This window comes from Equus asinus, chromosome 10, assembly GCF_041296235.1.
Source record: "Equus asinus isolate D_3611 breed Donkey chromosome 10, EquAss-T2T_v2, whole genome shotgun sequence".
Lineage (NCBI taxonomy): Eukaryota > Metazoa > Chordata > Mammalia > Perissodactyla > Equidae > Equus > Equus asinus.
This window is the reverse complement of record NC_091799.1, coordinates 59,270,006-59,297,089: the sequence shown is the minus strand read 5'-3', so window position 1 is coordinate 59,297,089 and position 27,084 is coordinate 59,270,006. Positions and strand designations below refer to the sequence as shown.

Below are 27,084 nucleotides of genomic sequence, written 5' to 3'. Positions count from 1 at the left end.
ATTATCAGTAGGGAACTAAATAAATTGTAATTTATACCTACAATGGAATATTATGTGATAGTTAAATGATGGACAAAATATATATGTGTCAACATGGATAAACTATATAACATTGAATTGAAATGCTGCAATAGGATATATTATAATTCAAATTGGGATAAAATGTATATAATATGATACCATTTATATAATTTTTAATAGCACACCAAATATATTTTTTAAACTTACAAAAGTATTCACACGAAGAATATATACTATCTTGACGATCATAGTTACCTGGGGGAGAAAGAGAAGAGAACAGAATTAAGGAGGAGCACAAAGTGGGCATCAACTAAATCTGTAAAATTGTGTCTAAAAAACAAAACAATCTAAATTATCATAAAATGTTAACATGTGCTAGTTCAATATATTCAGCATACATGGTTATCTATTATTTTAATCTCTATATAGTTGGAATAATTTACAATCTTAAAGGAAAAAAAAGAGAAGATTACTATTTGTTACTACAACTTATATGGCAATTTCAGAAATACTTTAAATACTTTAAATTGCCAATTAGCAATATAATGATATATTACAGGTGAGCAGAGCTAACTGAAATTCATGTATTAGATTTAGCTTATAATTTCAGTCTTTCTACCCAAAGTTTTTACCACAGATAGTGACAAACAATAGTTTCATTTTAACCTCTCTTATTTATTTTCTTATTAGAGTATGAGACCAATAGCAAGAAGAAAAAAAAACTTGAGAAAAAAAGGGTATTACCAACGGTTTATAACTATATTATACAAATAATATCTAATATTCAAAAAGAAGAAGAAGATGAAGTCAAAAGGTATCACTGAGTTAACAACAGCAAAGACCCTGATATGCTAGTAACAATTGCCTGCTCCTTTGCATTGTGGGAAGGGTTAACAAGTATAAAACTATAAGGCAAGGTTCCTTTCCTCAATAAATCTACAGACAAATTGGAAAATAGGATTAAAGTATGATAAGGGAAAATGCAGCAAGTTATATAATTTAATGACATATATTGTAAATGCTATGGGCTTCAAATAATAGAAAATTCAGTGAAGTCTAAATAATCATTTTTCTGACATCCATGTTGCCAAATCTGGTGGTCAATTTAGTGATTCTTACTTGAACTCCCAGCGACATAGAATGCAGTTGATCACTCCCAACTTCTGGAAATGCTGTATTTTCTTCCCTCAGGTTCTGTAACACTACACTCTCCTAGATTTTCTCCTTCCCCAATGGTCCCTTCTCCTCCCCTGCTCAATCACTAAATATTAAAATGCCCAGGGGTCAGTCCTCATACCCATTCTATTCTCTATTGACTGATTAATGTATCCTTTTCCATGTCTTTAAAGACCATCTGTATGCCAATGATTCCTGTATCTAAATGTCTGCTTGAGTGTGTCTCATAGGCAACACAAACTTCATGTGACATAAACAGAATTCAACCTGTTTCTCTGTCTTTTCCATCTGTAAATGGAACCACAATTCACCAACTCCCTAGCCAGTAGGCCTTCTTTAGTCTACTGTTCAGTTTTCTTAACATGTGGTTTATACATAAAGTGCAGTTTTTAGCTGTACTTAGTGGGAGGAATAGGGAGAAGTGTGTCTATTCCATCTTAGTCAGAAACTAGAATTCCTCTCGACTATGGTCTGAGTGTTTGTGAACCCCTACCTCCCCAAAATTCATATGTTGAAATCCTAATGTCCAATGTGATGGTATTAGGAGCTGGGGCTTTGGGGAGGTGCTTAGGTCATTAGAGTGGAACCTTCATAAATGGGATTAGTGTTCTTATAAAAGAGACCCTATAGAAATCTCTCACCCCTTTCACCACGTGAGGACATGCAGAGAAGTCACCAGCTATGAAACAGGAAGAAGGCCCTCACCCGACCATGCTGGCACCCTGATCTCAGACTTTTAGCCTGCAGAACTGTGAGAAATAAATTTCTGTTGCTTATAAGTTACTCAGTTTGTAGTATTTGGTTATAACGGCCCAAACATACTAAGACTCTCTCTCTCCATTATTTTTAAAAGATTTTCAAGGTAATTGTTCTCTATTATAAAGTGTCTCAAGTCTTTTTACCAATAAAATTTCTAACTGGGATGAATGTCTTCTATTTATTGATTTTTCAGCATTCTTTATATATGACACATTTGAGTTCTTCGTTGGATATAGATACTGTAAATACTTTCTCCCATTCTATAGGTTTCCTTCTAACTCTCTGAAGGTGTTTTCCTTTTTTATAGACAAAAATTCCTAATTTTAATATAGTCCATTTTAACTTTTTTCTTTTATGTTTAGGGCTCTTTGTATTCTTAAAGAGATTTTTGCCTACTTACTATATTTTTTTTTCTTACAAAAAAGCAAAAACCATTGGTTTCTTTATAATATGCAATTGTCATGAAGCAATAGCAACCCTTTGCCCTGCTGCCATTACACAGTAAGAATGCATATCATGCTCCACAGGCCAAACAAACATTTTATGCCCTAGGATAAGCCAAAAATAAGAGGGAATTCCTATTTTGTCTTCAAAAACTCTTGAGTATTTCCCATAAATTAACTTCCTACCAAACATTTATTCTTTACTTCTGCAATATCGATTCCTAAAAATAGGTCACAACTTATATGCATATGATAACAATGTGACAAAATTGCTTTTTCCCTGTCACTATGAACAGGTTAACACAAACTTGGTAACGTTGTAGGGATTTTTCCTTTAAACATAGGTCGTATTTTCCTATTTGAATAGCCAGATGTTCTTAAGTATGATATCCTTGCAACATCTTTTCCAAAAATACTTTTTCTTTCTAAATATCTTCCTTTCATAACTGTTATTAAATAAATTTGTGTGTTTATGTTTGTTTCTTTTATCCCTCATCCTTCTGCTAAATTAACTTTTCTGCTTGTTGAAGTATGTCTACTAACAGTTCTTTTAGGGAGGTGTGTGATGAGAAGGATTTCTAGTTTTCATATGTCAGAAAATTTATTTTGTTCTCATTCTTGAATAATAGTTTAGCTGATTATGGAATTCTAGGCTGACGGTCTTTTTTTTCCCCTCAGCACCAACATCTATTGTTGCAGATAACCTTAATTGCTACTTCTGTGTTGCTAAACTATCTTTTCTCTTTGGTATCTTTGAAAATTTTCTCCTTGATGTTTTGCAGTTTCACTAAACTACTTCATGGTGTGGTTTTAGCTTGATTTATCCTGCATGGTATTCAATGTACATGTTTTTCTGAGGATTTCTGTTGTTCTGCATGCTGGAACTTTTTCAGCTGTTATGTATCCAAATAGTACTTATCCATCATTCTCTCTATTCTTTTCACCAGGAACTTCTGTCTTGGGGAAGTACTTCAATTTGCCCTCTATATCTCTTATCTGCTCTTCATAATTTTTATCTCTTTATCTTTCTGGATGAATTTATCAAATTATCTTTCAATTCATTAATTCAATCTTTGACTCTATCCAGTTAAGTTTATCCCCCTTGTAGAATTTGTATTTAAATTATTATATTTAATCATATATGAGATTTGTAATTAATTCCTTTTCATAACCAAATGTTGTTTCAATTGGTCCTCGTTTTGTGTTACAATTCCAGCCTTTTTGAAATGGAAGAAATTTATTTCTTCAAATAACCTCAAAATACACGTTTTAAAGTCTTTGTCAGATTTTCCTATAAAATTAGTTTCATTGAGATGAATGTTCCATTTGATAATTCTGTTGTATGTTGCTACCAGCTAGAGTGCATTCAGTTACAAGTAACATAAAAACCTATCTCAATTGACTTAAACCAGAAGGAAAATTTATTATTTTATATATCATGTTCCATAGTAGAGCAGCTCTAGGGCCAATTAATTCACTGGCTCAATAACATTATCAGAATTTGTTATCTTTTGTGACTCGGCCATACTAAATATGCCAGATTTGTCCACGGCAGCTCTCCTTATGGTTACAAAGTGGCTAAATAGTTCCAGATGTTTGATGCATACCCAATAACATCCACCAAACAAAAGAACCCATCTCTTCCCATACATTTTTTTAATCAGTAAAAAAACTTTCCCAAAAGTTCTTCAGTAGACATATATATTAAGCCAATATTGCATCAAATGCATTCTGAAATAAATCACTAAGAAGGGGATTCAGACAACCATGTTCGGTTTAGCTAAATGCATGGCTGTGTAGACAAGAATGGATTACCCAAACAAAATTTAGTTCTGTTAGCAGTAAGAGTAGAGGCAAGCAACAAAATTTGCTGCCTTGGCTATCTTTAAATTCCTTCACTTATTCAACATTTTGGTTTGCATGGTCATTTTACTGGGAAAAGTGTTATGTTTATGGTATGTCATTTTTACTCCCTTCCCTATCCCTGTTTTGACCCCTCCTCACCTAGGAGTTTTTAAATTGCTTTAGTCTGTCCCACCTCCAACTGTATAACCAGTTATTACGGTGTTTTATCATTCCAATGATAAAATTGTCTATTACTATATAATAAGATAATCCAAAATTAAACAACAAACATTTTTTCACAGTTTCAGTGTGTCAGAAATTCAGAAACAGCTTAGCTGAACAGTTGTGGCTTGGAGTTTCTCATGAGGTTGCAGTCAAGATTTTGGCCAGGGCTACAGTTATCTGAAGGCTGAAGGTGGCTCAGTGACACAGCTGACAGGGTGGTGCTGGTTGTTGACAGACCTCAGTTCCTGCTCATGCAGGCCTCAACACAGGTTGTTTGTCATAAAAGACATTGCCTCTTCCATCTTGATCTCAGTTGGATTGCTAGCTTTTATGATCTTGCCCTCTAAGCTGCACACTGTCACTTTCACTATGTTCTATCAGTCACAGAGACCAACAAGGACACAATATCGCAGAGGCAGTGCTAACCAAGGACATGAATACCAGCAGGGGAGGATCATTGATCTTGGAGACTGGCTATTGCATCCATCTAAGTGAGATTAGATATTTAACACATCCCCACTTAATTTCTGATGATACAGCCATATCTGTGAGACTTTCACTTTCCTAGGCCACAGCTTGTTATAAGACATAGAGGTTTTGTTTTTATTTTAGATCTCCTTTCATAAGGTTTTGAGTGTGAAGAGACCCGCTCAAGCCCTTAGCTTCAATCAGTGACCCTGATTCTAGTCTTTCTCATATGGAGAACTTTTAATATTCATTATCAGGAAAGAACCAAATTCTCCTAATCATCAAGTACTTCTAAACTTAGAGTCAAATACAACTGTGGCATCATTTCCACTCACAGCTTTCTATTTCTCTTCTGATTTCTGATCCACTAATATGCTTATCTAGTTTTTAAGTCTTTCTATACATTTTTCCTTATGTTTTCTCTTTTAAACTTTACATATCAAAGCCACATGTTAGAATAAAGAGTATACTAATGTGAGAACTCACTGTATCACTTTGAAGTCATACTTTTTTTTTAGCTTTTTATTTTAACTTAATTTTAAACTTGCAAAGGTAGCACAGAGTTCCTATGTGTCCTTCACCTGGTTTCTGTAATGTTAAAAGCTTATAAACCTGTATTATAATTATCAAACTCAGTAAACTAACATTGGTACAATACTATTAACTAGACCATACTCAAATTTCACCAGTTTTTCTGCTATTGCTGTTTTTCTCATCCAGGAGCCTACCTAATATTTGTAAATCATATATGTGATAAAAGATTTGTATTCAGAATACACAAACACTCTCAAAACTCAATAAGATGACAGACAACCCAATTTCAAAATGGGCAAAAAATTTCCATTTGCCTTATAGACTTCTTTCTATCCCTTTATGTTTAGGCTCTTTAAATTATTTTGTTTTAGGTATGCCTCACATATACTGCACTTGGGTTTTGCTTTGTGAGCTAAGGAGATTCTCATTGTTATGACCAATATGTTTGGTCTCATATCTATTTTAGGAGAGGCAGGCCTCCTGAGGCTATGAGCATTTCTTCACGCTCTTGCTGAGTGCAAAACTACAAGGGTTACCCACTTCTGATATTGAGCACTTTCTGGAACTAGTCACATAGGCAAATAAGTATGTCAAGGTAACCAAAGCATGACCACGATTTAAGTGCTTGCTCCCCAGTGAGGAGTACTGACTTATTTGCTGCTTGCTACAAAAGGTGCTAAGCATTCTTTGATCCTGGCTTCCTAAGCTGTGGCAAAACCCACTGCATATGTAGCCTCCATCTAGCCTCATTATATTGCTCCACGGGACTTGGGGACAACGAAAGCTAGCACAACAATGCTGATAACTCCTCTTGTTTGCAATGCTGTAATAAACTGTTTGGCTCTGATCCATTAAATTGCATATACTTTCAGCACTTATGGAAGTGTAAGAAATTTACTCCTTGTCATCTTATATGAAGTTGGGGTTCTCCCCAGACATTATCATGATGTTTTTTAATTATGTGAATTTTGTTATATGTTATGTTTCATTCTCTATATGTATTCTTTGCTCTGATTTAAACTTTTCTCGTATTTAGGAAGGTTTGCATTTTTGTTCTAGTGGTTAACTTGTTAATTATAACTTTTCTCTTATTTAACCTTTTACTATCTGATTAGTTTTTGCTTGTTTGGTATCCCTTAACATCTACCTAACATCTATATGAAAATAAGCATTTTATATTTTGTTTTTTCTCTCTCCCTTCTCCCATCCTTGTGGGACTTTATTTTTAGAGCAGTTTTAGGTTTACAGAGAAATTGAGAAGTACAGATTTCCCATATACTACCTTTCCCCCACCCATAGGTTCCCCTGTCATTAACATCTTGTATTTGTGTTACACTTGTTACAATTGATGAACTCATATTGATACATTATTGATACATTGTATTTGTTGATGTTGATACATTGTTATTAAGTAAAGTCCATAGTTTACATTAGGATTCATTCTGTATTGTACAGTTCTATAGGTTTTGACAATGCATGTTATATATTCACCATTACAGTATCACAAAAAATAGTTTCACTGCCCTAAAAATTCCCTGTACTCCACCTACTTATCCCACCCCTCCCTACCCTGTCCATCCCACCCCAGTTAACAGTCCCTGGTAACCATAGATTATTTAATTGTCTCCATAGTTTTGCCTTTTCCAGAATGTCATATAGCTGGAATTATATAGTATGTAGCCTTTTCAGATTGGCTTCTTTCACTTAGCAATATGCATTTAAGGTTCCTCCATATTTTTTCATGGCTTGATAGTTCATTTGTTTTCATGGCTGAATAATATTCCACTGTATGGATGTACCACAGTTTGTCCATTCACTTACTGAAGAACATCTGGATTGCTTCCAATTTTTGGCAGTTATGAAAAACGCTGCTATAAACATTTGTGTGCAGGATTTTGTATGGACCTACATTTTCAACTCATTTGGGTAAATATCAAGGAGTGTAATCAGTGGGTCGCATGGTAAGAGTATGCTTAATATTGTAAGAAACTGCCCAACTGCTTTCCAGGGTGGCTGTATCATTTTGCATTCCCACCAGCAGTGAATGAGAGTCCCTGTTGCTCCACATTTTCACCAGCATTTGTTGTTGCCAACGTTTTTGATTTGAGCCATCCTTTTTTTTTTTAAGGTATGCTTTTTGGTGAGGAAGATTGGCCCTGAACTAACACATTGCCAATCTTCCTCTTTTTTTTTTCGTTTTTTTTTCCCTCCCCAAAGCCCCAGTACATAGTTGTAAGTCATTCTAGTTCTTCTATGTGGGATGCCACCACAGCATGGCCTACTGTATATCTTCTTTTGTGAGCTGTCTGTTCAGATCTTTTTCTTTTTTACTTCTCCCTAATCTCCCCAGTACACAGTTGTATGTTCCAATTGTAAGTTCTTCTAGTTGAGCTATGCGGGATGCCACATCAGCATGGCTTGATGAGCGGTGCTTGGTCTGCGCCCAGAATCCCAACCAGTGAAACCCTGGGCTGCCAAAGTGGAGTGCACAAATTTAACCGCTCAGCTATGGGGCCAGTCCCGTGTTCAGATCTTTTACCTTCTTTTTAATTGAGATGTTTGTTGTCTTATTGTTGAATTTTAAGAGTTGTTTGCATATTTTGATTAGTTTTGTGTTATCTTTATCAGATATGTGTTTTGCAAATATTTTCTCCCAGTCTGTGGCTTACTTTTTCATTCTATGTCTTTTCCATACAGTCTTTAACAGAGCAGAAGTTGTTAATTTGAATAAAGTCCAACTTATCATTTTTTTTTCATGAAATGTACTTTTGCTGTTGTATCTAAAAAGTCTTCACCAAACCCAAAGTCAAACTAGATTTTCTCATGTTATTTTCTAGAAGTTTTACAGCTGTGCATTTTACATTTAGGCCTATGATCCATTTTAATTTTTGTTAAAGGTGTAATGTCAGTGTCTAGTTTTTGTTTGCTTGTTGTTTTCATTTGTTTTTCTTTTTGCATGTGCATGTACTGTTCTAAGATCATTTGTTGAAAAAGACTAAGCTTTCTCCATTGGACTGCCTTTGTTCCTTTGTCAAAGATCAGCTGGCCATATTTGCATGGGTCTATTTCTGAGCTCTCTGTTCTATTCCATTGATCTATTTGTCTATTCTTTCACCAATATCACACTGTCTTGGTTACTATAGCTTTATAGTAAGTCTTAAAGTTGGTGTCTTCCAACTTTGTTCTTCTTCAACATTGTGGCAGCTATACTGAGTCTTCTGCCTTTCCATATAAACTTTAGAATCAATTTGTTAATTTCCACAAAGTAACTTGCTGGGATTTTGATTGGGATTGCTTTAAATCTATAAATCAATTCGGGAAGAATTGAGACTTTAAGTTTTTCTATCCATAAACATGGAGTATCTTTCCATTTATTTAGATCTTCTTTGATTTCTTTTATAACTTTTGTAGGTTTCCTCGTATAAATCTTGTACATATTCTGTTAGATTTATAATAAGTATTTCTCTCTTTTTTTGGTGTTAATGTAAATGACGTTTTGACTTTCAAGTGTATACAGGTAACTTTTGTATGTTAACCTTATATCCTGCAACCTTGCTATAACCGGACTTTAGTTCCAAGAGATTTTTTGTTGATTCTTGGGATGTTTTTTGTCTTACTGCATTAGGTAGAACTTCTAATACAATGTTGACTAGGAGTGGTGAGACATTCTTGACTTGCTCTCAAGCTTAGAGAAAAAGCATTTAGTTTCCCATCATTAAGAAGGTACGTTAGCTGTAAGTTTTTTGCAGATGTTCTTTATCAAGTTAAGGAAATTCCTTTCTATTCCTAGCTTGCTGAGAGTTTTTATCATGAATGGCTGTTGGATTTTGTCAAACGGCTTTTCTGTAATCTATTGGTATGATCATATGATTTTTCTGCTTTAGTCTGATGGTGTGATAGATTACATTAATTGATTTTTGAATATTGAACCATTCTTGCATACCTGTAATAAATGTGACTGGCTATGGTATATACTCTTTTGTGATACATTGTTGAATTTCATTACTTTTTTTTCCCTGTTTTTTCTCCCCAAACCCCCTTAGTATATACTTGTATGTTTTTCAGTTGTGGGTCCTTCTAGTTGTGGCATGTGGGACGCTGCCTCAGCATGGCCTGACAAGCAGTGCCATGTCCATGCCCAGGATCCCAACTGGTGAAACCCTGGGCCACCGAAGTGGAGCATGCGAACTTAAGCACTTGGCCACGGGGCCAGCCCTGAATCTCATTACTTTTCTTGAGGATTCTTGCACCTATATTCATGAGAGATATTTGTAGCTTTCCTTTCTTGTAACGTCTTTGTCTGGTTTTGGTACTGGGGTAATGCTGGCCTCATAGAACGAGTCAGAAACCATTCTCTTTGCTTCTACTTTATAGAACAGACTGTAAAGAATTGGCATCATTTCCTTCTTGAATATTTGGTAGAATTCACCACTGGAACCATCTGAGCTTGATGCTTTCTGTTTTGGAAACTCATTATTTATTGATTCAATTCCTTTAATAGATATAGGCTTAAGCAAAGTAGCTATTTTCCTTTGTGTGAATTTTAGTAGATTGTCTTTCATAAAATTGTTCCATTTCATCTAAATTATAAAATTTGTGGGCATAAAGTTGTTCATAATATGCCTTTATCTTCCCTGTTTTGTTTTTAACTTATTTTTTACTATCTTTTTAATCTTCCTGGGATCAGTAATGATGGTCCCTCTTAATTTCTGATATCGTAATTTTTGTTTTCTTTCTTTCTTAGTTAGCCTGGCTACAGATTTATCAATTCTATTGATATTTTCAAACAAGCAGCTTTTGGTTTCATTGATTTGCTCCACTGATTTCTCCTGTTTTCATTTTCACTGAGTTCAAGTCTGATTTTTATTATTTCTTTTCTTCTGTTTCATTTTCACTGATTTCAAGTCTGATTTTTATTATTTCTTTTCTTCTGTTTACTTTGGATTTAATTTGCTCTTCTTTTTCCAGTTTCCTAAGGTGGAATCTTAGATTATTGCTTTTAGCTCTTTCATCTTTTCTAAGAAATACATTCAATGCTATAAATTTCTCTCTAAACTGTTTTTGCTGCATCTCACAAATTTTGATGAGTAGCATTTTCATTTAGTTCAAAATATTTAAAAGTTTCTCTTGAGACTTCTTTGATTTGTGTATTATTTTGGAGTGTGTTGTTTAATCTCCAAATATTGTGGGATTTTCCAGGTATCTTTCTGTTATTGGGATTTCTAGTTTAATTCTATTGTAGTCTGAGAGCATACTTTGCAGTCTATTTTTAAAAATTTATTCATGACCCAGAATGAGGTCTTAGTAAATGTTCCATGTGAACTTGAAAAGAACATGTATTCTGCTGTTACTGGATAAGTATTCTACAAATGTCAATTAGAACCAGTTGATTGATGGTGCTGTTCAGTTTAACTAAACCCTTACTAACTTTCTGCCTGCTGGACCCATCAATTACTGATACAGGAATGCTGAAGGTTCCAACTACAATAGCGAACTCAGCTATATCTTCTTGGAGTTCTATCAGTTTTTGCCTCATGTATTATGATAATGTTGTTAGGTGCAAACACACTAAGGATTATTATGTCTTCTTAGAGAATTGACCACTTTATCAATACAAAGTGCCATTCATAATTCCTGGTCATTTTCCTTGCTCTGAAGTCTGCTTTGTCTGAAATTAATATAGCTAAGTCTAGGTTTCTTTTCATTAATGTTAGCATGGTATATCTTTCTCCATCCCTTTACTTTTAATCTGAGTCTTTATATTTCAAATGCATTCTTGTAATAAACATAGTTGAGTCTTGTTTTATCAACTACTCTGACAGTCCTGTATTAATTTGTATATTCAGTCTAGTCACATTTAGTGATTATTGATATAGTTGGATTTAGATCTACCGTGTTTGTTACTGTTTTCTATTTATTGCCCTTGTTCTTTTTTGTTTTCCACTTTTTTGCCTTCTCTAGTTTAAACAAGCATTTTATATGATGCTTTTCCTTAAAAACCTTTTTTTTAGTTATTGCGCTAGAGTTTGCAATATAGACCTTAGAACTAATCCAACTTTACTTTCAAATAATATTATACCACATAACGAGTAATGCAAATACTTTATACCAGTATTTCAAATTCCTCCCACTAATCTCTTACATTTGCTGTCAATCACAGACAGACAAATACATAACGTCACAGTTACTAGAGCAGAAGCCCAGGAGCAGAAATAGCCAGTGGAGCCAGTACCAGGTTCCTTTTTATCCAGTACATCATGTCTGGATTAACAAAAATTAAAAGCCATAGTAAAAGACAAAAAAAGGCACCTTGAAGAGAAAAAGCATAAGAACCATACTCAGATATGACAGAGATTTTGGAATGATCAGACCAGGAATTTAAAACAACTACAATTAATATGCTATAGGCTCTGATGGAAAAAGTAAATAAGGTGAAAAAATAAATAGTAATATAAGCAGAGATAAAGACTCTAAGAAAGAATCAAAAGGAAATGCTAAAAATTAAAAACAATGTAACAGAAATGAAGAATGCTTTTGATTGGCTCAGCAAGAGAGTGGGCACAGCTGAGGAAAGAATCAGTGTGCTTGAAAATGTGTCAATAGAAACTTCCAAAACTGAAATGCAGACAGAAAAAAAGAGTGACAAAGACCAGACAGAATAGCTAAGAACTATTAGATGATTACAAAAGGTTTAACATACACGTCATGGGACTATCAGAAGGAGAAGAAAGGGACACGAAATATTTGAAGTAATAATGATAATGACAGATACCAAGTCACAAATCCAGGAAGCTCAGAAAACACCAAGCAGGATAAATGTCAAAAAAATCTACACAGAAGCATATCATATTCAAATTCCAGAAAAACAAAAACAAAGTATTGAAAGAAGCCAGAGGAATAAAAATCTTGAAATGGAGGAATAAGGATAAGAATTACATTAGACTTCTCTTTAGAAATCATGAAAACAAGAAAAGAGTGGAGTGAAATATTTAGTGTTTTAAAGATTAAAAACCACCAACTTAGAATTCTGTAACCAGTGAAATTATCCTTCAAGAGGGAAGGGGAAAAAAAGACTTTCACAGACAAACAAAAATTGAGGGATTTTGTTGTCAGTTGCCTTGCCTTGCAAGAAATGTTAAAAAAAATTCTTCAGAGTGAAGAAAATGATGTGGGTTAGAAACTTGGATCTACATAAAGAAAGGAAGAGTGTTAGAGAAGGAATAAATGAAGGTAAATTAACAGGGTTGTCAATCACTTTACTTATCCATAACATATAATCACAGAATACACTGTTGATATTATGGAATAAACTGTTATGATAGATTACAAATAAGAAAAATAAAAGATTTTATTTTACTCTCACAGTACACTTAAAAGAGGGTACAGAGACCTAACTTTTTAGGTATATCTTTTAACAAATAATAGGAATGGCAAAATACAAAAAATGAAATTACTGAGACTCAAGATTCTACTCTCTCCTTCTTTGTAACAGGTACCCTAAATTAGCTACCAACTAGAAGCAAATTCAGTACTTTTAGCAAGTTATAATGACCAAACAGACAAATATATTACAGCAGACTAACCAAAGCATTCAAGAGAATGTAAGCATTTTCCTCCCATCAGATTATGTTAGTAAGTCTAGCCCATTTGAATTATCCATAATTACATCACATATTCCTGCTACTTCCCTTGCCCAGATTCCTACATGCCTCATGTATCTATCAAAATGGCTGGCAAATATTGCTTCTTATATTGTTTAAAAGAATAGAGCACTTCTGGGGTTCAAAAGAATCATTTATTACTCAGAAAAGTTAAAAAACTATTTTAAAATTATATTAACCATAATTATCTTTCAACAAAATTAATACAGTTGAACAAATCAAATTATATTTTTATACTAAAGACTTGTATTAACATTAAACACTGTAATGCAGAAATTTTATATGGGGATAGTGAACAGATATGTAACAACCCACTGTGATATGAATTGGCTCTGTGATTACTACAAAAGAAGATTCATTAACATGTATTTTATTATATTCTTGACACAGTTAAATGGTAGGAAAAGATGATAATGTAAGCTGAAAATTAATAGCATGTATCAAACAGTGGCTACCTCATTGGTATGGGGAACCCAAATTCCAAATGTGGTCAAAGGAAACGTAGATTTATCTGTAATATCTGTAATAATTTTTCAAAAACAAATGCATTCATTTTTTTGTATAATTGAAAATCAGATAAAAGTTAAAATCTCTGAATGCCATAAAAAGGGATATTCAATCCACACAAGGTAGAAGACAAAGAACAAATGAAGAAAAATATTAAAAATAAGGTAATAGTATGCAATTTTTCACTTTACTAATTGATGCTTCTGAGTCCACATGTCATAAAAGGTTAACAATAAAGTATTGGGATGCTGCATTTAGCAAGTGGTAGCATATTGACAGACCCACAAAAACTTTAGAAAAAATACAGTCTATCAGGAGGCATCATAAGCATAAAGATTACATATTTTTAATGTTTTGATTAGAAAATACCAAAAGGGCAACAGGACATCTCATTCACCATTCTTATTTCAGTTATTATTATTAATCACTTACTAGTAAATATCAGAAAATAAAGTGAGGTAAGATATTGTATAGAATTGAAAAATATAATTCTTGGTAAAAGCAAAAAGAATTAAACTAAAAGTTAGCTAAATGAACAACAAAGTAAACTACGGAAAATAAGGGAGTCAAAAATGTTAATATAGATGTACAACCATATAAAATACAGAATAAGACTCAAGAAGGTCATATTCAACTGGGTTGAATTTTGAACCAAATAGAGATTTAATTTCTCCCAAATCGATCCATGCATACATATCAACCAATCACAAAGTTAAATATATTTTGTGGTAGACCAAAACAAATTTTTGTTTCTAAGTTAGGCTAACATCACCATCTGGTGTGGGAAAGCTAGAATGTGGTATTACTTTCAGATATTTTGCATTATCATATTTAAGACCTGGTGAAATAAAGACAAATTCTAAGTTTTAATAGATTTCAGCGATTTTCTTAAATCAATGAAGAGTGAAAATACATACAGGTCTTCAGAACCTGAAACATTTTCTCCAACATACTCAAAACCACAAAAAGCTTTAAGGGCTGTAAGCTTAGATGGAGTACAAATCAAGACTAATTCCACTATAATTTACTTTGTTTATGATTTAGATCAAAAGTAGGCAAATAATCTTGTCATGTAAGAAGCCTGGGTTAATGAATTAAAGTAGGATGCAATCATCATAGTTTTCTTTAGAGCCTTATACAAGACACTGTAGTAAAATGATCCTAACCAGTAGATTCTTCAGTAAAATGCAAAATGAATACTTGCCAAATAAATCATCAAGTTGTTTTTTGCTTTTATTTATTTCTTTCTGTAATTCGCAACACAGGGAAGTCCCCGACAACAGCTCTGCCTTATCTGTAGAATTACCGTCAGACTTACACTGCCAGAACCATTTCTCCCTTCTCCAGTAACTTCAAGGAATAAAAGTTGCTCATTCTTTGACTCCCAACTAGAGTATTCTAGGAAGGTACTTTATATGTCATCTTCCCATAAAAGAACTTACATTCACTAAAATATAACAGTATTTGTATTTCCTATAGAAGGGACAAAGTATACTTGGAATATTATTTGCTTACTTTAAAAAAGATGAAGTATTTAAGCAAGAAACTTGAATGATATATACTAAAAAGCATTTTCAAATGTAAAAGTACACACTAAGTCCTCTTAAAAAACTAATGATACTAAATTGGTTTGGAATTCTCTAGTGTAGCTTGTATGTAAGCCTGAATAAGTCCTATAATATTTTCATTTATCTACCTACAAAAAGCCTATTTAACTTATTAAAATATCATGCCACATCACCAAAACAGCTAGAGATTTTTAGATGACAGAATTTTATTTACAGAAAAGTCACAGTGGATAAACAAAATTTTATGAACACAATTTTGTTAGTAATGATTAACAAAGTCAAGAGTGGGTTAATATATAATATCACTTGTTATATAATATACATTAAAATATAGTTTTCATGCTATCTTTATCCATTAGTTTTTTATATTCCAATTTTTAGCAAATCTAGAAATAAGACAGTATACATGGAACAAATTTACTAAACACTTTTAAATTACACTTCCTTCTACATCAGATACTAAGTCAATTTTAAAGCCATCTGCAAATTAAAGGGCTTTCCATTATAATTCCTAAATTTAAAGGAGGTGAAGCATCAACTACAACTCAAAATGCAAAATGGAAACTGTCATAAATTTTAAAAGGAAAATATTACATTAGTAATATCATAAATTAGCAAAGAATTTTCCAAAGAATATTGCAAAAGTAAGATACATTAAATGTTTTATAATGATTAAGTCTAGAATATTTTTTACTTGCATTCTTGTCCATCTAGTTTAAAACACCAAAGCACTTCCTGAATGTGAAAGGACCATTTTTAAATGAATAGGAGATGACAGCATGTGTCATTTTAAGGATAAAAGAAAGATGGACTATGTGCTTTGATTTGCAAATAATATTCTTTATCCAAGTAATCCTCAATGTTTCCATTATCCTTGAATGACAAAATTCTTTCGAGTACTGTGTGAAAAAGAGACCATCCTTTTACTGATGGTAGGCTTCTAATCTTATTCGGGTTGGATCTTCTGGATGTCTCAAGGCAATTCCATTACGCAGGAGCAGCTCAATATATGGTGGCCAAAAAGAATCACTAATTTTGACATATGGATCATGTGGAACATCAAATAATCTATTTAAAAGAATCTAGGAAAAAATAGCATTCAAAATATACCTTACTTGGGAAAAAATTGATACAACTATAATAAGACATTAATAATGTTTTTCACCAAAGAAGGAACGTTCCCTCTTTTAATAATTGAAAACATTTTCTAAAAACTTTTTAAAAGGCATTTACAATTCTCCCACTTCTCAGGATTAATAATTTCCTTAGATTAGATGTTTGGTTATAATTATTTCTTAAAAATAAAAATAAGAAACAAACAAATTTAATACTCAACAAAATATGCACAAAGTTCAAAAAACAGTTAGTATGCGTGTATTAATATTTGAGGGAAAAAGGAATCACCAACCCAATCCCCCAAAAAAGACACCTAGTCTTCTGATAAATCTTCAAAACAATATTTCTATCATCATCATTTCCTTCAACTTCATCTGGAATATCTCTGATTTCTTCACTAAGGATGTTGAGGAGTTACAATCACAAATTATAAAGTTTTGAGCACTTGTAGTAAATTATATAATCTAACATTTCCTAAACTGCTTTCAATGGAATTGGTCTCCCTAAGGATGTTCTTAGTTTTGAAAAACAGAGTTTCTATGGTCAAACAAGCTGGGGGAAAGAATGCTAACGTGCACTGAGAATCCTGTCTTTCCCAAATCCATTGGCATTGGGAAAGTTTTGTCAAGAAACACATATTTACAATTCTTTGAACACTTACGTCCTATCAAACATACTCAAAAATGCTAAATATCTATTACTCTGCCTCCTCCGCTACCACACAGCACCTTCACAAATTAAAAATCAGAACTCAGAAGGGTTAAGAATTTCCCCAAGGGGCACGTAATAAGCAGCAGATCATGGATTACACTCCATATCTCTGAATTGCCAGGCCAAAGCTTCAATTAAAAGATATAATTTTAAGGAATGAGGAAAAGAAAAAGCATAATTTATACAAAATAAAGTATCATAGAAATAAAATTAAACTATGAAGCTCTCATTTCAATCACGTTTCATAATAATATCAATATCTCAATACTTGAAATGAAATTTTTACCTACCATTAACTTAGCTATTTCAAGTACCACATCCTGGGTAAAAAAGTTTTTGCTCTCATTTATTTTAGGTATGATAATTAAAAAATTAAATATTATTCCTACTTTAAAGCAACTGCTTATTTTAATACAATTTCAGATCTTTCTTACCTTCCATTTCTAATTTCAATTATATTAATCAAAATTCTAGTAGATCTAGAAATAATAAAATGCTAAAAGTTCAACTTCAAAATAAACACATATATTGTTTTATTTTTCACTGAATTGGAGTTTAATATTGGTTACTTTTATCATTGATAATACTAGCCTTGGAGACAAAAACGATTTCTAATTCTAAGTTTTATATGGTACCTCACAGTATACTATTCAAAAGTTACACATGTATTTCCCAGTTAAAACTTGTCAATATTTGCCACATATATGACAACTTTTATTTAAGAAAAGTTAAGTCATCCTTAAGAAGTAGTAGTTTCTTAGTTTCAGCATAACTTGGAGTAACTAGAAATATGTTAAAAGATTCTAATCACTAATCTAATCTAATCTAATCACTCATCTGTTCTAATTACTAATCTAATAAATATTTGTATTTTGCTTTTCAAAGCAATAATATTCTATATTAAGATATCCTGAGACAACAAAACTACTTAGCTGAATAAAAATAGACAATTCAGCATCTAATTCATAAAATTACAATGCCACAAGTTTTCTGAAATCACTCTTTCAATTCATCAATGATTTTTAAAAGGCACATATTGTTAAACATCCTGCTCTTCATAGACTATTTTACCTTCTTCTTCACTTAATTAGCAATGCAGTGTCTATCAAGATCTTCTAAAATATTTAATATATTTGATAACTGACTGAAGTTCAAAAACATTTTTTTAAAAAGGTCAAAGATATTTTTTTAAAAAAGTAAATATCAAGCAGAAAAAAGTTGAAATTACCCAGTCTTTACATTGTGAAAAAGAGGCTGATGCATTTCAAGGAAAACTTTGCACAAATTTCTGCAACTTTATGAAAAGAATCGCTAACCTCACTTATGTATTTTAGATAGAATAGAGAGTTACCAACTAAAGATTCTATCAATGTAAAAGCATAGGATTTCACTGTGTAAATTCTAAATAACATCACAAAAATTTCCTTAAAGTAATAATCTTGGGAACATGAGTAAGGGTTAAGACTCTAATTTCATGTTCTTTTAAAAAATTACAATATTCTTTCTAGTACTGTATAGAAAACAGAATCTAATTTTATACTAAAGATAAATTAATATAAATATATTTAACAAAGATTGGTGTATACTTTAAGAACTAAAGCAGTTCCTTTTTAAGACTGTGTATAATTGTTCACAAATCACTAAGAGACAGCTTCAAGACAAAACAACTACACAAAACACTTACCTCTAACATTTCATGCAGTGTTATCAGCTGTGCAGTGGATTCTTGAACGTTTTTCTTTGAGAGAAATGTGAATAACAAACAATTAACATTTCAGTTCTGCAAGTGGCAGAACAGTAGGATGCATTATTTACAAAATTTAAAAAATATTTAATTGTTATGGTACAAGGTACACTAAAACCAAACATTGATAATTAGATGGTTTTAAAAGAATTCTGAAAGTAAACAACCTGCTTGTACTAAACAGTCAGGTTCATAAAAATGCAGTTGAAACAACCTTTAAGACAGTGAAATCTTTTGTAATTACTAGAAGATACAATTCAAACTACCTGTAAATATAAAATAGATAAATTATATTAAATATATTATATATACTCATATTTAAAAAACCTAATGTTTGAACTCCTCAACCAAAATATCCCAAACAAATGACATTCCAAACTGTATTTATACAGCTTCAGGACAGGAAAACTTGCTTCCCAGGGAGCCCTGTTTATCTTTGAATAGTTCTTGATGGTTCATGTTAACTCACCTCACTGGTTCTTTTTTCCTTGGAATGACAAAGAATAAATCTTATTCCAATTCCATCCAAGAGTTCCTCCAATATTTGAAGATAGCTATTATGAGCCTCAAGTCTTCTCCATGTTAATCATGATCAGTTCCTTCAATTATTCTTCATAAGCCATAGACTTGTGGCCCCTCAATATGATGGTTGATCTCTGAATGTGCTCTAATTTGTCTATTTTTTTTTTTTATAATGCAGTCTCCACAATGATCTCGGTGTGATTCGAACACCAAAGATGAAAAGGAAGACTCACTTCCATACTTGTAGATGACAGAATTCTATTTATTAAGTTTAAGATTGCATTAGCTCTTGGACATCTATTTCATCTTACTGACATCTATCTGAGCATACTATCGTCTAAAATGCCAAAGTCTCTTTCATACATCTAGCTAAGTTATGTCTCCTCCATCTTTTTTTTTTTTTTTTTTTGGTGAGGAAGATTGGCCTTGGGCTAACATCTGTTGCCAATCTTCCTCTTTGTGTTTGAGGAAGATTGTCACTGAGCTAACATCTGTGCCAATACTCCTCTATTTTGTATGTGGGATGCTGCCACAGCATAGCTTGATGAGCAGTGTGTAGGTCTGCACCCGGGGTTCTGAACCCACAAACCCTGGGCCATGGAAGCAGAACAAGCAAACTAAACCACTAGGCCACCAGGACAACCCTGTCACCTTCATTCTTTAATGTTTTAAATCCAAGAAAGATATTCTATGTACCTTCACTAAATATCATCCTATTTCATTTGGCCTAGTTCCTAGCCTGCTAAAAAATATAGTCCTAATTCTGTCATCCAATATATTTACTATCTAGCCTTCTTAATTTCATATCATTTGCAAATTTTGACAATCATGTCTTATACCTCTTTATCCAAATTACTGTTAAAAATGTTCAATAGGTGGCCACCCTGTGGCCAAGGGGTTGAGTTTGCACACTCCACTTCAGCAGCCCAGGGTTTCGCTGGTTCAGATCCTGGGCACAAACCTAGCACCACTCATCAAGCCATGGTGAGGCAGTCTCCCATATAGCAGAGCTAGAAGGACCTACAACTAGAATATACAACTATATACTGGGGGATCTTTGGGGAGAAGAAGAAAAAAAGAAGATTAGCAACAGATGTTCGCTCAGGTGCCAATCTTAAAAAAAAAAGAAAACGTGTTCAATAGGACAAGGCTCTAACGATAACTGGTAGAAATCTCCTTCCAAAATAATACTAATCCTAATCAGCAGCTTTTGAGTTCAGACATTCTACTAATTGCAAAGTCACCTGTTATAGTGACAGAACTTTCCTGAAACTGGTCAAAGATTACCATGAAGTTCTTATAAAGTCTTAAAGAAATACAAATATATTAGAGAAATAGTAAAATAACCCTGACAAAAATAAACGTGATTTCTGGGCTGGCCTGGCAGCGTAGTGGTTGGGTTTGTGCACTCTGCTTCAGCTGCCTGGGGTTTGTGGGTTTGGATCCCAGGCATGGACCTCCACCACTCATCAAGCCATGCCGTGGTAGCAACCCACATACAAAATAGAAGAAGACTGCCACAGATGTTAGCTCAGAGACAATCTTCCTCAAGCAAAAAGAGGACAATTGGCAACAGATGTTAGCTCAGGGCCAATCTTCCTCATAAACACACCAAAAAAATGTGATTCCTGAGTAAAGATAGTACAGCTGGATCTCAAAATATCCTGACCTCTACTATCTTACTAAGTGGAAGAGTAGTAAAATGCAGCATATGATTTACCAGTGATGAAAGAAAACTCAATTATAAAATTGACAAATAAGCAGCAGCAAGGCACAGATTAAAATTAAAGGTTTGAGACAATCAAAGAAAATGCAGAAGAAAAATATAATGAAAGCAAGTAAAGAAAAAAAGTTTCAACATAAGGATATGATAAACAATGTAAGATACATAAAATAAAATGTCCGTAAAATGAAATGCGACCTAAATCTGCCCCTGGAAATAATATATCTTCAAAGCAAAACTGATACTGAATGATCAACATCATGATATATCCCTGTTACATTTCTGAAGTTCAAAGATAAAGAACTCCTCAGGCCTACAGTCAGAGGCAGCCAGACATCTACGGGCTGGGTCAGACTTCTCCACAGCACAATCCATCTCAGAAGAATGGAGCAATCCCTACCAAGCCTTGAGATTTTAAAAAAATGTGCCAAAGATATCCTTTGAGTATAAAGGCAAATAAAGTATTTTCAGTATTCAAGAATTCAAGTATTTTGAATTCAAGAATTCAAAAAATAAGACACCCAGGAATTCTTCTTCAATAAATTACTTGTCAAAGAAACCCATCAAATCAAATGATGGATTAAACTTGAGAACTCAAAAATGAAAAGTACAAGATGACAAGCATTGAATCCAATACAATGTAGAATAAAGACTAAACATATACACGAATGATGGTATCAGGATAGAATATAAATAAGGGTATAGGAGGGAGAATGTTAATTTCCTCACCTTTCATAGCAGGAAGTCTATTAATACTACTCAAAATTAAAAGATGAAATTAAGCAAACTATTATAATCTTTAATAATGTTTTTCATAATTTGTTTTCTTTACATTAGGGATCTCTCCAGAACTAAAATCACTTGAAGCAAAGAAATATTTATCTCAGTTCAACAATTCATCCTCACTTATTTTTCTTCTATCAAATTTAAGTAAAATTACATATAATACTTATTTTATATTAGCTTGTACAAAACTACATTGATCCACCCATCCATTCATGTTTCTATACATATATGTATTCAGGAAGATGTTTCATATGACATTCCTCTAATAATAATGATCCGGTAGAGGGATTTTGGTTGTTTCTTTCTCCTTTGTACACATCTTTGAATAATAAAGTCCAGTGTTATGAACTGAACTGTGCCTCACAAAATTCATATGTTGAAGTCCTAATCCATAATGTGACAATATTTAGAGATAGAGCCTTCAAAGAGGTAATTAAGGTTAAATACAGTCATGAGGGTGGGACCCTAATCCAATTGAACTGGTGTCCTTATAATAAGGACTTATGATAAGGACTCTACACTCACACAGAGTAAAAGCCATGTGAGGACACAGCGAGAAGGCAGCAGCCACAGAAAGGAAGAAAGGCCTCAGCAGAAACCAACCCCTAATGGCACCTTGATCTTGGACTTCTAGCCTCCAGAACTGTGAAAAAATAAATTTCTTTTGTTTAAGCCACTGAGAGTCTATGATATTTTGTTATGGCAGCTTCAGCCGAGTATACATCCAGTATTAGTGCGTGAGAGAGAAAGCAATCGATTATTTTGTAACATGTATTAATAGTTCGTATACTTCATTAAAAAAAGAGCTAGCTTAATGGCTTCCAGTGATCAATGCTTCCTTTTCAGAATGCCTCAAACTTCTGGTTCTATTGTGGAGAAACTTAATAGGTTAAAAAAATTTTTGAAAAAAAGAGAGATTAGGATCAAAAAGTCAGTCAGTGAGTTACTGTAGGAATATGATCATTAAGCATCAAGCAATCATGAACTTAATGAAATGATTAACGGCAGGCTGTCAACAATTTCAGAAATGAATAAGGGGTATAAATAACAGAGAGAATGGCTGACATAGTCCATAATAAATGTAAAGCCTACTGAAAGTTACAAAGAAGAAAGGGAAGAATAAAAAAAACCACACATTCTAAGAAAACTTTTTCTCCTTTTCCTAATATATTCACAGTCATTCAATAAACATGAACTCAGAAAGGTACTATAATAGATATGCAAGATAGTAGAGATACAGAGATGAGTTAAACACATCAAAGAGTTCACAGTGCATGGTGGGCAAACAGGGAGTCAGACATAATGATCATCACAAAATGAGATGACAAATGCTAATAAAATAACACGTAAACTTCATTCCATGCTTCACACAAAAGACGATGTTTGATGGGCTGGCCCAGTTGCGCAGCCATTAAGTGCACACGTTTCGCTTCGGCAGCCCAGGATTCACTGGTGTGGATCCCGGGTGCAGACATGGCACTGCTTGGCAAGCCATGCTGTGGTAGGCATCCCACATATAACGTAGAGGAAGATGGGCCTGGATGTTAGCTCGGGGCCAGTCTTCCTCATTAAAAAGAGGAGGATTGGCAGCAATTAGCTCACAGCTAATCTTCCTCAAAAAAATAAATAAATAATTTTTTTAAAAAACAGGTGACGTTTCAGTTGCCTTAAGTAGGAATTTGTTATCCTCACAGATAGGAAGTGTCTTGTAAGGGAATAGAAAGTATAAGGCACAAAAAAGTGACATGTCATTGCGTATTTGCTGGAACTACAATAGCAAGACTGAATGAATTCATGCAAGCAGTGGGTAAAGAAGGTTGAAAAGGAGGCTAAAGAAACAAAGTCCAGAATATAAACTTCATCCTACAGGGAGCTATCAAAAGTTTTGTTTAAAAATGATTAAACTATATTTTTTTAGAAAGATCATTCCGGTGCCAGTTTCAATGCCTATTCCATTTCCACAAGTTCTCTATATTTAAACTATATACTTTTTTAAAAACAGGAATCAAAGTAGTTGCTCCCAATCTTCTGTCATCCAATGAAATATTTATTGCTTTTGTGGAAAAGGTTTATTCCATCATAACTACTATTAAAATAGCCAATAACTTACATTAACTAACAGATTTTAAACAACATTCTTCCAATTTTAAAAGTTACATATGTTCATCATGGAAAATTTGGAAAATAGTGAAAACAAAAGCAAATCTGACATATAATCTTTGCCTCCACACATAAGAACTGTTACATTTTTTGGTACAAATTAGACTCATACAATTAAATCATCTGTGTTTTATCCACTTAACAATAAATTGTGAGCATTTCATTAACTCCTTCAATAATATTCAATACATTATTTTTAAAATCTGCATGTTTTTCCCAATCATATGGATAAAATATAAAAAATGTATTTAATCCTATTTTATTGAACAACTAGGTTGCTTCTAATTTTTCAATAAATATTATAATGTGATGGAATATTTCTGTACATGTATCTCTGTGTGTATCTTTGAAATGCATAATAAAACATAAAAAAGTTTATCAGAAAATTTACATTTGCACCTATCTGAAACAATTTCAGATATGAATATCTACATGAATGTCTTCTCTAAAACTTACCTTTTTCTTTTTAACATTTCTATCAGGCAGAGGAAAATGGTCTTCTAGAAACTCACCCAAGGTAATCAAGAGTTTTTCCTTATATTCTTTTATATCATGCATTTTAGTTTTTAGTTCATTAAAGATTCTAATAGATTTCAAAAACAATAAGAGAAATATTTCAGTGATAAAATACATAAGAATATATAACTGATTACACATAAAGTTGATCAAAAACTTTGTTCAAACTTCATTTGTTCAAACCAAATAACTAGCTTTATGAAAGTAACACACTCTACTTAACATGTAGGGAAACTAAAGGTACAACCAGGTCAAGTTATTCATAAAAGATCATGTAACTGATAGTTGGCAAAAGGTAGAGTAAGACTCACGATTTCTGGTGTAATTTACCTTCTTTTCATCTACATATTACATGTAACATAAAAAAGAAAATATTTTCTCCTATTTTAAATAGCTAGAATACAAAATTAATACCTTGATTCAGAAACTGTCACAACCTGCTGTTTCAATTCCTTGTGTAGTACATTAAGAGATTCCAGGAGCTGTTGCTGTTCTTTCAACCATTGTTGCTCCCTTTAAATATGGACAACAAAACAAACAACAGCCAAATAAAACATTAATGCCAATTCAACATATATCAATGATTAATGGTAATTATAACATAAATATACCTTTCCAGGTCTTCCTTTAACTTTTCATTCTTTGACTGAATAGTGGAGAGTACCAATTCAAGATCATGTCTCAATTTTTGGAACTAGAACAAAATAATTCAAGTTAATTCCTTAGTCTTTCATCACATAAATAGTTGTATTTCTAAATGATAGTGAAATTTACATATTGGTCTAGGATAGATATTCAGAAGTCAACAGCAAAAAAGCCTAGCAGAAAGTCTTTGAAAGGGAAATATACAACAGGTACTAAGTTCTTTGTAACATTTCATTGTTAAATTCAAAAATATAAGAAAGTGTTATGAGAAATGTATTTCAATTTCATATTTAAAGGCAATTTGGTAAGTTTTCATTAATCAAGTGGATTAGGTCTCTTTTCTAAGGAGACTATACAAACACAGACACAAATGAATATCACTCATTAAACAAATATTTATTGATCAGTTATTGATTACCAGGCATTGTTGAAGGAGTCAGGCACGTAAAGGTGAACAGAAGAAAGAGGGCAATCCAGAGCAACAAATATATAACTTAAGTGAGTGATAAGTGATAAGTACCAAGAAGAAAAAAATACATCAAAATAAGAGTACAGAACGAAGAGCAGGGATGGTTCTTTTACGTATTATACTATGGAAAGATCTCTCTGATCTGGTTAACAGCTTAGCAACAAAGTAAGAAGGCAAGAGATAAGCCATGTCATTATCTAGCAAAAGAATGTTCCAGGCAGAGGGCCTCATAAGTACAAAGGCCCTGAGGCAGGAGTGTGGTTGAGGTATTTGAGGATCAAAGAAGACTGTGGTTATAGGAAATTACAATAAACTCTGGACTTTGTCTAGTGTCCTTTTGTTTCTAGAACACATTAGCTAGTGTTCCATTCTCCTGATGTCAAGAGTTTCCATTAGCTTTTTCTAAATCTGAATCAGTAATAAGTTAAGGATGTATATTATAAATCCTAGCGCAACCATGAAAAAATGAAAAGATGTAACTAATAAGCCAATAGTGTAAATAAAATGGGTTTATTTTTTTAAATATGCAATTAATTCAAGAAAGTGGGAAAAGAGGAAAACAGGAACAGGGAAAAGGTAGGACAAATAGGAAAGAAAAATCAAGAATGTAGATTTCAATGTGACCATACTGATATTACACTAGATATGATCTAACAACGAAATTAAACTAAAAATTCATAATAGAAAGATTTTTGGAAAATTTTCCAAATATTTGGATACTAAAAACACACTTCTTTTTTTTTTATTGAGTTAATGATAGGTTACAATCTTGTGAAATTTCAGTTGTACATTAATGTTTGTCAGTCATGTTGTAGGTGCACCACTTCACCCTTTGTGCCCACCCCCCACCCCACCTTTCCCCTGGTATCCACTAAACTGTTCTTGGTCCATAATTTCAAATTCCTCATATGAGTGGAGTCATACACAGATTAACCTTCTCTCGCTGGCTTATTTCACTTAACATAATTCCCTCAAGGTCCATCCATGAGATTGCAAATGGAATGTTTTTGTTCTGTTTTACAGCTGAGTAGTATTCCATTGTATATATGTACCACATCTTCTTTATCCATTCGTCTGTTGATGGACACTTAGGTTGCTTCCACGTCTTGGCTATTGTAAACAGTGCTGCAATAAACATTGGGGTGCATAGGACTTTTGGGATTGCTGACTTCAAGCTCTTTGGATAAATACCCAGTAGTGGGATGGCTGGATCGTATGCTAGTTCTATTTTTAATTTTTTGAGAAATCTCCGTACTGTTTTCCATCCTGGCTGAACCAGTTTGCATTCCCACCAACAGTGTATGAGGGTTCCTTTTACTCCGCAACCTTTCCAACATTTGTTGCTCTTAGTTTTAGATACTTTTGTCATTCTAACGGGTGTAAGGTTATATCTTAGTGTAGTTTTGATTTGCATTTCCCTGATGATCAGCGATGATGAGCATCTTTTCATGTGCCTGTTGGCCATCCGTACATCTTCTTTGCGGA

The 27,084-nt window shown here is 33.1% G+C and overlaps 1 protein-coding gene across 4 annotated transcripts in view; it reads right to left on the bottom strand.

Annotated features, from left to right (window-relative positions):
• CENPK (centromere protein K) overlaps nucleotides 1-27,084 on the bottom strand; it is a 65,871-nt gene that overhangs the window by 11,743 nt on the left and 27,044 nt on the right. For 2 of the 4 annotated variants that reach the window (XM_014848506.3, XM_044772513.2), the window contains exons 7-11: nucleotides 25,097-25,179; nucleotides 24,900-24,998; nucleotides 24,426-24,552; nucleotides 18,719-18,772; nucleotides 15,392-16,289 (exon numbers count right to left, since the gene is read on the bottom strand). In XM_014848506.3, coding sequence (XP_014703992.1) covers nucleotides 16,131-16,289; nucleotides 18,719-18,772; nucleotides 24,426-24,552; nucleotides 24,900-24,998; nucleotides 25,097-25,179 — 522 coding nt within the window. In that variant the 3' untranslated portion in view covers nucleotides 15,392-16,130. Of the gene's footprint in view, nucleotides 1-228; nucleotides 277-15,391; nucleotides 16,290-18,718; nucleotides 18,773-24,425; nucleotides 24,553-24,899; nucleotides 24,999-25,096; nucleotides 25,180-27,084 lie in introns of those variants that run through there. The other 2 variants (XM_044772521.2, XM_070519591.1) reach the window with 2 other exon arrangements.